The sequence below is a fragment of the Bos taurus genome, chromosome 3, assembly GCF_002263795.3.
Source record: "Bos taurus isolate L1 Dominette 01449 registration number 42190680 breed Hereford chromosome 3, ARS-UCD2.0, whole genome shotgun sequence".
Classification (NCBI taxonomy): Eukaryota; Metazoa; Chordata; class Mammalia; order Artiodactyla; family Bovidae; genus Bos; species Bos taurus.
This window is the reverse complement of record NC_037330.1, coordinates 94,437,140-94,451,286: the sequence shown is the minus strand read 5'-3', so window position 1 is coordinate 94,451,286 and position 14,147 is coordinate 94,437,140. Positions and strand designations below refer to the sequence as shown.

Below are 14,147 nucleotides of genomic sequence, written 5' to 3'. Positions count from 1 at the left end.
TGCATATAAGTTAAATAAGCAGGGTGACAATATACAGCCTTGACGTACTTTTCCTATTTGGAACCAGTCTGTTGTTCCATGTCCAGTTCTAACTGTTGCTTCCTGACCTGCATATAGGTTTCTCAAGAGGCAGGTCAGGTGGTCTGGTATTCCCATCTCTTTCAGAATTTTCCACAGTTTATTGTGATCCACACAGTCAAAGGCTTTGGCATAGTCAATAAAGCAGAAATAGATGCTTTTCTGGAACTCTCTTGCTTTTTCCATGATCCAGAAGATGTTGGCAATTTGATCTCTGGTTCCTCTGCCTTTTCTAAAACCAGCTTGAACATCAGGGAGTTCACGGTTCACGTATTGCTGAAGCCTGGCTTGGAGAATTTTGAGCATTACTTTACTAGCGTGTGAGATGAGTGCAATTGTGCCGTAGTTTGAGCATTCTTTGGCATTGCCTTTCTTTGGGATTGGAATGAAAACTGACCTTTTCCAGTCCTGTGGCCACTGCTGAGCTTTCCAAATTTGCTGGCATATTGAGTTGCAGCACTTTCACAGCATCATCTTTCAGGATTTGAAATAGCTCAACTGGAATGCCATCATCTCCACTAGCTTTGTTCATAGTGATGCTTCCTAAGGCCCACTTCACTTCACATTCCAGGATGCCTGGCTCTAGGTGAGTGATCACACCATCGGGATTATCTGGGTCGTGAAGATCTTCTTTGTACAGTTCTTCTGTGTATTCCTGCCATCTCTTCTTAATATCTTCTGCTTCTGATAGGTCCATACCATTTCTGTCCTTTATTGAGCCCATCTTTGCATGAAATGTTCCCTTGGCATCTCTAATTTTCTTGAAGAGATCTCTAGTCTTTCGCATTCTGTTGTTTTCCTCTATTTCTTTGCATTGATCACTGAGGAAGGCTTTCTTATTTCTTCTTGCTATTCTTTGGAACTCTGCATTCAGATGCTTATATCTTTCCTTTTCTCCCTTGCTTTTCGCTTCTCTTCTTTTCACACCTATTTATAAGGCCTCCTCAGACAGCCATTTTGCTTTTTTGCATTTCTTTTCCATGGGGATGGTCTTGATCCCTGTCTCCTGTACAATGTCACAAACCTCTGTCCATAGTTCATCAGGCACTCTATCAGATCCAGTCCCTTAAATCTATTTCTCACTTCCACTGTATAATCATAAGGGATTTGATTTAGGTCATACCTGAATGGTCTAATGGTTTTCCTTACTTTCTTCAATTTAAGTCTGAATTTGGCAATAAGGAGTTCATGATCTGAGCCACAGTCAGCTTTTCTTAGAAGGAACCAAATGAGAGAATACAATTCATTTATAGTCTAGTCAGTGCTCAGTACTTGCTCAGTAGCATATTTTTAGAATAGGGTTACTATAAAGATTAAATGAGATATTATATAAATTTTTTAGTACCTAGTAAGAATCCAACAAATACCAGTTATTATTAGGAGAATTAAGATCATTGGTGGTGGTGGTAATGAAAATATAAAACTTCTATAAACACATCTCTAGTGTACCAGGTGAACTTTTCAAACTACAATCAATTTCCAACCTTTCTGCAAATTAATTCCAGTCCAACCATATAACTAAGCCCATCATCCCTGCCACAAAAAAAAAAAAAAGAGAGAGAGAGAGAAATACACACACACTAGAAAGGGATTATAATCTACTCAGTTTCCTTTGAGTTGGATAGGCTTAATGACTGACTTCATTCTAGGAACCAGTATGAATATAAGACCTATGTCAGAGTGGAAGTCCCAGAACAAACCATCTTCTTGTCTGCCAGTTCTCCCGATTAAAGAATATCCCAGAAAAAAAGCCAGATCACCAAGAGTTATCCTACATATCTATCAAATCCATTATGATTGAGTCTACACCAAAGGATTCAGTTGAGAATAAACAGATTTCTAAGTTAAAATCTGACAATCTAAACTATAAAATGCTAATGATTAAATTATGATATATCTATACCTTGAACTTCTAACTACACAAAACATTGAAAAGCACAACAAAAAAATGTTCACACATTTGTTAAATATAGTATTATACCATTTTAAAACTATAAATTACAACTGCATAGCAAAAAAGAAATAAGGTTATAAAAAACATTGCCAGTGGTTAGTGCTGGATGGAATAATTGTAGGAAATTAAAATTTTTTCTTATCTAAATTTCCTTCAAGAAACAAATAATACTTTGTCTATTGATCAATCTTTTTTAATTACTAAAAAGTAAACAACTCAAGTCAAATCTCTACTTTTCTCTAGAAATGAGCTTGCTTAATATCATTTCTGTGCATATCTAAACACAGAAAATTATATTTTAGGTAAATATATAATGTGAAGTGTTGTTTTCCAGGGTATTTTTCTTTCTAAAAATGGAATTGTACAATATATTTTGGTTTGCAACTGGCTTTTTTCATTCAACAGTAAACCATGGGACATTTCTCCATATTGATATATAAAACCATCTATTCTTATAGCTATATACTGTTTTCACTGTAGAATGGTGTAACAATTTTTAGCCAAAGAATGGACTATAAAGTTATTGCCAATTTTTTTGCTATTACAGTGCTGTAAATATCATTTAATAACTGTGAACATATTAAAAGAATAATGGCTAATATCTGAATGCTTATTATATGCCAACTGCCACAAGCTTTTATATGAATTAAACATACTACAATATCACTATTCATATTATTATTATTATTTGTACAACACATTTTTTTCTCTGTAACCTGCCTATTCATACTTGTTTCCTCTGAAAATTGAGTTCTTTTTTTAAAAAATTGGCCAGGATACAAATTTGATTTTAAAAGTTTCCAGCAGACTATTCCCAGGAGTTCTGTGAAAATGTCTGGCATATGGGCATTTATACATTCCACAAATACTATCTGAGAAGCTGTGAGTGAGCAAAACAGACTTGAACTCTGGATTCTAAACTTTCAGCCTAGCAAACACTGGGTTAATAAGAGGAAAGCAAAAAAGAGTGAACAGGGGAACACATCAATTAGAGAAACACTACACCAGTCAATACACAATTATAATTACCTCTTAAAACAGTCTTGCCTCATCCTGTGATCTTAGCTACTACTGATTAAGCTGCTGCTGCTGCTGCTGCTGCTGCAGCTGCTAAGTCACGTCAGTCGTGTCTGACTCCGTGCAACCCTATAGATGGCAGCCCACCAGGCTCCCCATCCCTGGGATTCTCCAGGCAAGAACACTGGAGTGGGTTGCCATTTCCTTTTCCAATGCATGAAAGTGAAAAGTGAAAGTGAAGTCGCTCAGTTGTGTCCGTCTCCTAGCGACCCCTTGGACTGCAGCCCACCAGGCTCCTTCGTCCATGGGATTCTCCAGGCAAGAGTACTGGAGTGGGGCGCCATTGCTACTACTAGCTTAATCTTATGGAGAAGGAAATGGCAACCCACTCCAGTGTTCTTGCCTAGAGAACCCCAGGGACGGGGGAGCCTGGCGGGCTGCCGTCTATGGGGTCGACCGCACAGAGTCGGACACCACTGAAGCAACTTAGCAGCAGCAGCTGCTTAATCTTAAAACAATGCTTTACTTACACAATTTTCATGCTCAAGAACTCATAACTTCTCTCTTTAGTATTTCTTAAGTATACCTAAATCATTCTCTACACTATTTCAAACCTTTACTACTAAAGGCTTTCCTTATGTTTCCCACTTCTTCCCCTACAACTTCTTGGAGGACCACTTAGGTAGACCTCAGTGCTTACTTCACAGGAAAAACAAAAGTCCCTAATCCTTCCAGAAGAGAAGGAAATCAACACTTATCAAGCATTTATACAGATCACTTAAAAAAAAGCAGAAGAAATTTCCTGGAGATATGATTAACATTTCAAAAAAGCTTAAAACAAATTACACAGAGAAGTACAATTCCACAGGCTATTATGTGAACCGTGAACTTCCTGATGTTCAAGCTGGTTTTAGAAAAGGCAGAGAAACCAGAGATCAAATTGCCAACATCTGCTGGATCATGGAAAAAGCAAGAGAGTTCCAGAAAAACATCTATTTCTGCTTTATTGACTATGCCAAAGCCTTTGACTGTGTGGATCACAATAAACTGTGGAAAATTCTTCAAGAGATGGGAATACCAGACCACCTGATCTGCCTCTTGAGAAATTTGTATGCAGGTCAGGAAGCAACAGTTAGAACTGGACATGGAACAACAGACTGGTTCCAAATAGGAAAAGGAGTTCATCAAGGCTGTATATTGTCACCCTGTTTATTTAACTTATATGCAGAATACATCATGAGAAACGCTGGACTAGAAGAAACACAAGCTGGAATCAAGATTGCAGGGAGAAATATCAATAACCTCAGATATGCAGATGACACCACCCTTATGGCAGAAAGTGAAGAGGAACTCAAAAGCCTCTTGATGAAATTGAAAGTGGAGAGTGAAAAAGTTGGCTTAAAGCTCAACATTCAGAAAACGAAGATCATGGCATCCGGTCCCACCACTTCATGGGAAATAGATGGGGAAATAGTGAAACAGTGTCAGACTTCATTTTTATGGGCTCCAAAATCACTACAAAAAAAACCAAAAAAACAAAATCACTACAGATGGTGACTGCAGCCATGAAATTAAAAGACGCTTACTCCTTGGAAGGAAAGTTATGACCAACCTAGATAGCATATTCAAAAGCAGAGACATTACTTTGCCAACAAAGGTCCATCTAGTCAAGGCTATGGTTTTTCCTGTGGTCATGTTTGGATGTGAGAGTTGGACTGTGAAGAAGGCTGAGCGCCGAAGAATTGATGCTTTTGAACTGTGGTGTTGGAGAAGACTCTTGAGAGTCCCTTGGACTGCAAGGAGATCCAACCAGTCCATTCTGAAGGAGATCAGCCCTGGGATTTCTTTGGAAGGAATGATGCTGAAGCTGAAACTCCAGTACTTTGGCCACCCCATGCGAAGAGTTGACTCATTGGAAAAGACTCTGATGCTGGGAGGGATTGGGGGCAGGAGGAGAAGGGGACGACAGAGGATGAGATGGCTGGATGGCATCACTGATTCGATGGACGTGAGTCTGAGTGAACTCCGGGAGTTGGTGATGGACAGGGAAGCCTGGCATGCTGCGATTCATGGGTTCGCAAAGAGTCGCACACGACTGAGCGACTGATCTGATCTGATCTGATTACTTAATGCAGATTGGTAAACAATTATTTCAAGGTGTTATTTTCAACAAAATATTCTAATCAAGTCCACATCTGGTACTTAATCACACATTCAAAAGATAAATTATTATACGATGGATGTGAACTATAATGGATCATGTTTAAAATCCCAGTGAAATACACTGAAAGGCAGGATTAATTCCGTCTGGAAAGGCTTCACAGAGATAATATTTGAGCAGGTCCTGGAAGGATAATTCAGCTCTTCTGCTGCACATACCTCCTGTCTACTTCTGGTTACAAAATTCAGAGAATTTAACTTTGGGATGGGTAAATCTTTAAAAACCATCTAGTATCTAGGTTTCCCAACTTTATTTTAAAGTAACAAAATCTTTCCTTTAAAAGTCTAACTGAAAACTTTAGTATATAGAACAGATAAACGTGGACCTGCTCTTTTGAAAGAAGAAGTTATTGGAAAACATTGCTAGTCTTAACCCCCTTCACTTTAAAATAAGAAAACTGAGACACTAAGAAGGACAGTGATTTGACAAAAGACCACAAAAATGTAATAAAAAAAAAAGACCACAAAAATGTAGAACTGCCACAACTACTCAAAGAATACCTTTTAAGCATTATCTTCTCTTTGAAGTCTTTTACTAACTTTCTCCCCAGGTTGAGTTTTACTTCTCACTTTATTCCTTGCTATACCCAGCACATGCTTCTATTATGGTTTCTATAAAACTCTGGTGCTCTAATTATATCGTTCTAATGTGTCTATGTCCCTCTACTATACTGCAAACTCCCTGAAGGCAGGGACTGTCTTAATCATCTTTATATACCCAGTACCCAGAATAAGACTCTTGAGAGTCCCTTGGACTGCAAGGAGATCCAACCAGTCCATTCTGAAGATCAGCCCTGGGATTTCTTTGGAAAGAATGATGCTAAAGCTGAAACTCCAGTACTTTGGCCACCTCATGCGAAGAGTTGACTCACTGGAAAAGACTGATGCTGGGAGGGATTGGGGGCAGGAGGAGAAGGGGACGACAGAAGATGAGATGGCTGGATGGCATCACTGACTCGATGGACGTGAGTCTGAGTGAACTCCGGGAGCTGGTGATGGACAGGGAGGCCTGGGGTGCTGCGATTCATGGGGTCACAAAGAGTTGGACACAACTGAGCGACTGAACTGACTGACTGACCCAGAATAAAATATCATTTATTAAGTTATATTCAACCACGTTTCAGAAAAGATTTAAAGATATCTCAATGCATAGCACACTGTAAGACTTTAGCATTTTTCAAACGAATTTGCCAAAAATGAGGTCATTAAATGAATATATTGAAAGCAATTAGAACAATATCTGACACACAGAGTACTTTCTATAAACATTACCTAATATTATGTAAGTTTATATAGAAAAAAAAAAAAAACAAAACCTGAAGCTATTATTTAATCTGGATAGCAAAAACTAAATAACTTTTCTCAAAGTTTCAACTAGCTCTAATATAACCACATTTTTGATGAGAAGGAAGGAAAATCTGGTCTATTCATAAAGACCTATCGCCTGGGAAAAACAGTATAAAGAGCTGTGTTCTGTTAATCTCTAGACTTAGACTGAAGGAAGAAATTAGGCCTATCTTCAATTTAGGGCTTAAAACACTTCTTTCTCTACTTTAGTTTCAGTCACCTATATGCTGGGGGTGATGGGGAGTGAAAAAGATTATCTCTAAGGTTCTTTCCGGCTCTAACAATGTAGGGGCATAAAACAAATTAAAAATCAGAGTGCTTCAGCTTCCAACTTAATATGAATAAAAACTTAATAAAAACCAGTAAATGGTGCATTGGATTTGGTGTCAGATAGACAGGGTGTTCATATCAACTCTATAATTATTTAGGTGTGTAATTTTAAGAAAGAAGCAAACTCTCTGGATCTCAGTTTCCTCAACCTTTAAAATAAAGTTGGACAATATAATCTCTCTTTAAAATACATTATAAAAGGAGAAATTAACAATAACACAATAATAGTGGGAGACTTTAATACCCCACTTACACCTATGGATAGATCAACTAAACAGAAAATTAACAAGGAAACACAAACTTTAACCGATACAATAGACCAGTTAGACCTAATTGATACCTATAGGACATTTCATCCCAAAACAATGAATTTCACCTTTTTCTCAAGCGCACATGGAACCTTCTCCAGGATAGATCACATCCTGGGCCATAAAGCTAGCCTTGGTAAGTTCAAAAAAATAGAAATCATTCCAAGCATTTTTTCTGACCACAATGCAGTAAGAGTAGATCTCAATTACAGGAGAAAAACTATTAAAAATTCCAACATATGGAGGCTGAACAATACACTGCTGAATAACCAACAAATCACAGAAGAAATCAAAAAAGAAATCAAAATTTGCATAGAAACGAATGAAAATGAAAACACAACAACCCAAAACCTGTGGGACACGGTAAAAGCAGTCCTAAGGGGAAAGTTCATAGCAATACAGGCACACCTCAAGAAACAAGAAAAAAGTCAAATAAATAACCTAACTCTACACCTAAAGCAACTAGAAAAGGAAGAAATGAAGAACCCCAGGGTTAGTAGAAGGAAAGAAATCTTAAAAATTAGAGCAGAAATAAATGCAAAAGAAACAAAAGAGACCATAGCAAAAATCAACAAAACCAAAAGCTGGTTCTTTGAAAGGATAAATAAAATTGACAAACCATTAGCCAGACTCATCAAGAAACAAAGGGAGAAAAATCAAATCAACAAAATTAGAAACGAAAATGGAGAGATCACAACAGACAACACAGAAATACAAAGGATCATAAGAGACTACTATCAACAATTATATGCCAATAAAATGGACAACGTGGAAGAAATGGACAAATTCTTAGAAAAGTACAACTTTCCAAAACTGGACCAGGAAGAAATAGAAAATCTTAACAGACCCATCACAAGCACGGAAATTGAAACTGTAATCAAAAATCTTCCAGCAAACAAAAGCCCCGGTCCAGACGGCTTCACAGCTGAATTCTACCAAAAATTTAGAGAAAAACTAACACCTATCCTGCTCAAACTCTTCCAGAAAATTGCAGAGGAAGGTAAACTTCCAAACTCATTCTATGAGGCCACCATCACCCTAATACCAAAACCTGACAAAGATGCCACAAAAAAAGAAAACTACAGGCCAATATCACTGATGAACATAGATGCAAAAATCCTTAACAAAATTCTAGCAATCAGAATCCAACAACACATTAAAAAGATCATACACCATGATCAAGTGGGCTTTATCCCAGGGATGCAAGGATTCTTCAATATCCGCAAATCAATCAATGTAATACACCACATTAACAAATTGAAAAATAAAAACCATATGATTATCTCAATAGATGTAGAGAAAGCCTTTGACAAAATTCAACATCCATTTATGATAAAAACTCTCCAGAAAGCAGGAATAGAAGGAACATACCTCAACATAATAAAAGCTATATATGACAAACCCACAGCAAACATTATCCTCAATGGTGAAAAATTGAAAGCATTTCCTCTAAAGTCAGGAACAAGACAAGGGTGCCCACTTTCACCATTACTATTCAACATAGTTTTGGAAGTTTTGGCCACAGCAATCAGAGCAGAAAAAGAAATAAAAGGAATCCAAATTGGAAAAGAAGAAGTAAAACTCTCACTATTTGCAGATGACATGATCCTCTACATAGAAAACCCTAAAAATTCCACCAGAAAATTACTAGAAATAATCAATGACTATAGTAAAGTTGCAGGATATAAAATCAACACACAGAAATCCCTTGCATTCCTATACACTAATAATGAGAAAACAGAAAGAGAAATTAAGGAAACAATTCCATTCACCATTGCAACGGAAAGAATAAAATACTTAGGAATATATCTACCTAAAGAAACTAAAGACCTATATATAGAAAACTATAAAACACTGGTGAAAGAAATCAAAGAGGACACTAATAGATGGAGAAATATACCATGTTCATGGATTGGAAGAATCAATATAGTGAAAATGAGTATACTACCCAAAGCAATTTATAGATTCAACGCAATCCCTATCAAGCTACCAACAGTATTCTTCACAGAGCTAGAACAAATAATTTCACAATTTGTATGGAAATACAAAAAACCTCGAATAGCCAAAGCGATCTTGAGAAAGAAGAATGGAACTGGAGGAATCAACCTACCTGACTTCAGGCTCTACTACAAAGCCACAGTTATCAAGACAGTATGGTACTGGCACAAAGACAGAAATATTGATCAATGGAATAAAATAGAAAGCCCAGAGATAAATCCACGCACATATGGACACCTTATCTTTGACAAAGGAGGCAAGAATATACAATGGATTAAAGACAATCTCTTTAACAAGTGGTGCTGGGAAATCTGGTCAACCACTTGTAAAAGAATGAAACTGGACCACTTTCTAACACCATACACAAAAATAAACTCAAAATGGATTAAAGATCTAAACGTAAGACCAGAAACTATAAAACTCCTAGAGGAGAACATAGGCAAAACACTCTCCGACATACATCACAGCAGGATCCTCTATGACCCACCTCCCAGAATATTGGAAATAAAAGCAAAAATAAACAAATGGGACCTAATTAAACTTAAAAGCTTCTGCACATCAAAGGAAACTATTAGCAAGGTGAAAAGACAGCCTTCAGAATGGGAGAAAATAATAGCAAATGAAGCAACCGACAAACAACTAATCTCAAAAATATACAAGCAACTCCTACAGCTCAACTCCAGAAAAATAAACGACCCAATCAAAAAATGGGCCAAAGAACTAAATAGACATTTCTCCAAAGAAGACATACAGATGGCTAACAAACACATGAAAAGATGCTCAACATCACTCATTATCAGAGAAATGCAAATCAAAACCACTATGAGGTACCATTTCACACCAGTCAGAATGGCTGCGATCCAGAAGTCTACAAATAATAAATGCTGGAGAGGGTGTGGAGAAAAGGGAACCCTCTTACACTGTTGGTGGGAACGCAAACTAGTACAGCCACTATGGAGAACAGTGTGGAGATTCCTTAAAAAACTGGAAATAGAACTGCCTTATGATCCAGCAACCCCACTGCTGGGCATACACACTGAGGAAACCAGAAGGGAAAGAGACACGTGTACCCCAATGTTCATCGCAGCACTGTTTATAATAGCCAAGACATGGAAGCAACCTAGATGTCCATCAGCAGATGAATGGATAAGAAAGCTGTGGTACATATACACAATGGAGTATTACTCAGCCATTAAAAAGAATACATTTGAATCAGTTCTAATGAGGTGGATGAAACTGGAGCCTATTATACAGAGTGAAGTAAGCCAGAAGGAAAAACGTAAATACAGTATACTAACGCATATATATGGAATTTAGAAAGATGGTAACAATAACCCGGTGTACGAGACAGCAAAAGAGACACTGATGTATAGAACAGTCTTATGGACTCTGTGGGAGAGGGAGAGGGTGGGAAGATTTGGGAGAATGGCAATGAAACATGTAAAATATCATGTAGGAAACGAGTTGCCAGTCCAGGTTCGATGCACGATGCTGGATGCTTGGGGCTGGTGCACTGGGACGGCCCAGAGGGATGGTATGGGGAGGGAGGAGGGAGGAGGGTTCGGGATGGGGAACACATGTATACCTGTGGCAGATTCATTTTGATATTTGGCAAAACTAATACAATTATGTAAAGTTTAAAAATAAAATAAAATTAGAAAAAAAAAATTTTTTTAGGGTAAAACAAAGACCTTTGTTTAAGGAATGTGGTTATATGCTACACTTAGATGGGCTGAAAATAGACCTCATATGTTATTTAGGCAGGGATGATGCTCTGTTTGGGGATTCCCAGGTGGCTCAGTGGTAGAGAATACGCCTGCAATGCAGGAGACTTGGGTTTGATCCCAGGGTTGGGAACATCGCTTGTAGAAGAAAATGGCAACCCACTCCAGTATTGTTGTCTGGGAAGTCCCATGGACAGAGAAGCCTGGCGGGCTACGGTCACAGGGTCTCAAAGAGTCGGACATCAACATAGCCACTGAGCATGCACACACACGCACAGTGCTCTACTGAAAATATCACAAAGTGTTTTGGGGTGAAAGGATACCCAGAAAACACTCTAAACCATTATCCAAATCAGTTGATGATAAAAAATAAATTCTTTATAGAGAAAACAATATCTCTGATATTTCAGTGGCAGCCGCATTCTGTGAACTGCTGTTTATATTTCTTTAAATAGCAGTATTATTAGGAGATAGAAATTATAAATCACCTCTGCCATTTTACAGTTATTGGAGTATACACAATATCCATACATGTAAAAAAGAAAAGGGTACTACAAAAGTATTAATGCACAGGGTCAGGATTAAAGGTAGCAACCTCTTGTGATCGATATTGTTAACTTTTGTCCTTTAAAAAATTGTGGTAGAAATATATACAACAGAATATGTACTCTTTCAACCATGGTAAGTGTACAATTCAGTGTGAATACATTCACAGTGTTTGATGTTGTTACATTTTTAAAATTAAAACTTTGGAACTAATTGCTTTCAAATCAAAATTTTGTGTTCCTATCTACTGGCTGAAGGAAAGGATGGAAAAACAAGATTAAAAAAGTGGATATGAGATTGAGGAATAAACAAAGTTGATTACAATTTTAAAAAAATAAATAAATAAATAAAATACATTATAGTCATGGCATTCTATGGAATAAGTTACATGTGAAGAAAATATTTAGGTGGGGATTGTTATTACAGATGTTTAGAGGATTATGGTATAAACCAAAAATTGGAAAATTCAGGATTGGGAGAAATCTTACAAGTCTTCTCTGACTCACCCAAATGAGACTCAAGATCTCTCTAATACATTCTTAGAAGAGGGCACCCAACCATTCTTAGCAATGAGAAACAACCCATGGAAATAAGTTACCTCATCTTAGGCCAACTCTAATACCTAAGTTCTTTTAGTGAAACTACATGATCCTTTAGTAACTTCCAGCCATTAGTTTTACCCCTTTCAATTACAGGCACCTCAAGCCATGTAAGGGGTCGCACAGAGTCAGACACGACTGAAGCGACTTAGCAGCAGCAGCAGCAAGTAGTTGTGGATAGTGACACTATGCCCCTTACGTATCCTCTTCAGAATTAAAATCCCCAGCTCCTTCAACCTTTCCTCAAATATAATACCAAGTGTCCCTGACCATCCAGCCTGCCTTCCTCAGAAAAACCCCATTCTTGAATAGGATGGAAGAAAAAAGTAAAAACAGAGCTACCATATGACCCTACAATCCCACTCCTGGGCATATATCCAGAGAAAAACATGGTCTGAAAAGATACTTGCACTTCCAGTGTTCACTGCAACACCGTTTACAACAGCCAAGACACAGAAGCAACCTAAATGTCCATGGACAGAGGAATGCATAAAAGACGTAGTACACACACACAATGGAATATTACTCAACCATTAAAAAGAGTGAAATAATGGACCTAGAGAGTGTCATACTGAGTGAAGTCAGAGAAGGAGAAATACCATATGATAGCCCTCATATACGGAATCTTAAAAAAAAAAAAAATACAAATGAACTTAAAAAACCTGAAACTCATAGGCTTAGAAAACGAATTTATGGCTGACTGGTGGAAAAAGGGAATTTGGGAAAGTCAGGTACATACTGCTATAGTTAAAATGGATAACCAACAAGATATTGGATAGCACATGGAACTCTGCTCAACATTATGTGGCAGCCTGGATAAGTGAGCGTTTTGGAGGAGAACGGATACATGCATTTGTATGGCTGAATTCCTTGTTTGTTCACTTGAAACTACTACAACACTGTTAATCCGCTATACCCCAATACAAAATAAGAAGTTTAAAAAAAAAAAGGAAAGAAAAACCTCCATTCTTGCCTGAGAGAATGTCAAAACTACTCGAACAAACCCTCCCCATTCTAACTTCCTGATTCCCGGTGGAACCCAACATCTCCCCCTCTTAGAGCTGACACCACATAGATGCCCCTAACTGCCCTTGCCACCTCCATCCAAGCAAGTTTTTGGCGTGGGAAATAGTGCCCCTGATGCTCCTTCGGAAGATTAGGATAAAAGAAGTGACCACAGCGGGAACAGAGACGCCCGCCTCCTCCCTTACCGGTATTGCTTGGGGTCGCTGGGAGACTTAATGATCTCAGGGTCTCCGGCATTATTGACAGGCCCCCTCCGTCCCTCCTCCTCAGATTCATCGGCTCCCAGACGGGCAACCCGGCCGCTCTCGCCCAAATCTTGTCCATTGGGCTGCAGGTCAGGGCAGCTGCAGGTGGACTTCGCCTTGTTCCTTCCAGGCATGGTCAGTGTAGGAAAGTGTCTGGCAGCCGCCGAGTCTTCACACCGACCCCGCGCTTCTATTCTCGAAAGCGCCGCGAGCTCCCGCCCGGCCTCACACAACTTCCTCCCGGTGGCACAGACTGCAGCAACCGCGACTCTCCTCAGCATTCACTACCAAGACGGAACGCTGGGCATGCCGTTCCCTAGGGTCCACCTCCTCCTCCTACTCCTCCAGCCGCTCCTCCTCCTCCGCGTTCCAGAGGCGGTGGCCGCCGGCGCTGTTGCTGCCGCAGCCGCTGAGGTGGACAGGCCTGAACCCCTCCCCCAATCCGGTCTCCCTCAAGCCAACTTCCCTCATCCCCCCCACCCTCCTGACCGTCGATGACGCAACTGATATTAGCCAATCATAAGGCAAGAGAGCAGTCACGCGCAAGTAACCAACCAATAGGAACAGGGAATAAAAAAAGGAGCCAGAGACCGGGCCGGATTCTCAAAGCACCCAGCGAGCTTTTCGAAACCAGAGGTAGGAGGGGCGAAGAAGAAGAGGCGGAGAGAGCGGCGCGTTGGCCGACGGGAGAAGGGCGCAGGACTGCTGCGCAGCGTTTATGACGTAAGCGTGGAGGGGGTTTGAGGTAGCAACTG

At 39.1% G+C, this 14,147-nt stretch overlaps 1 protein-coding gene across 1 annotated transcript in view; it reads right to left on the bottom strand.

Moving 5' to 3' along the window:
- Positions 1 to 13,838, bottom strand: part of NRDC (nardilysin convertase) — a 102,849-nt gene extending 89,011 nt beyond the window's left edge. Inside the window, exon 1 of the mRNA NM_001206991.1 lies at positions 13,333 to 13,838. Coding sequence (NP_001193920.1) covers positions 13,333 to 13,673 — 341 coding nt within the window. The 5' untranslated portion in view covers positions 13,674 to 13,838. The remainder of the gene's footprint in view (positions 1 to 13,332) is intronic.
- Positions 13,839 to 14,147: the final 309 nt, after the last annotated feature.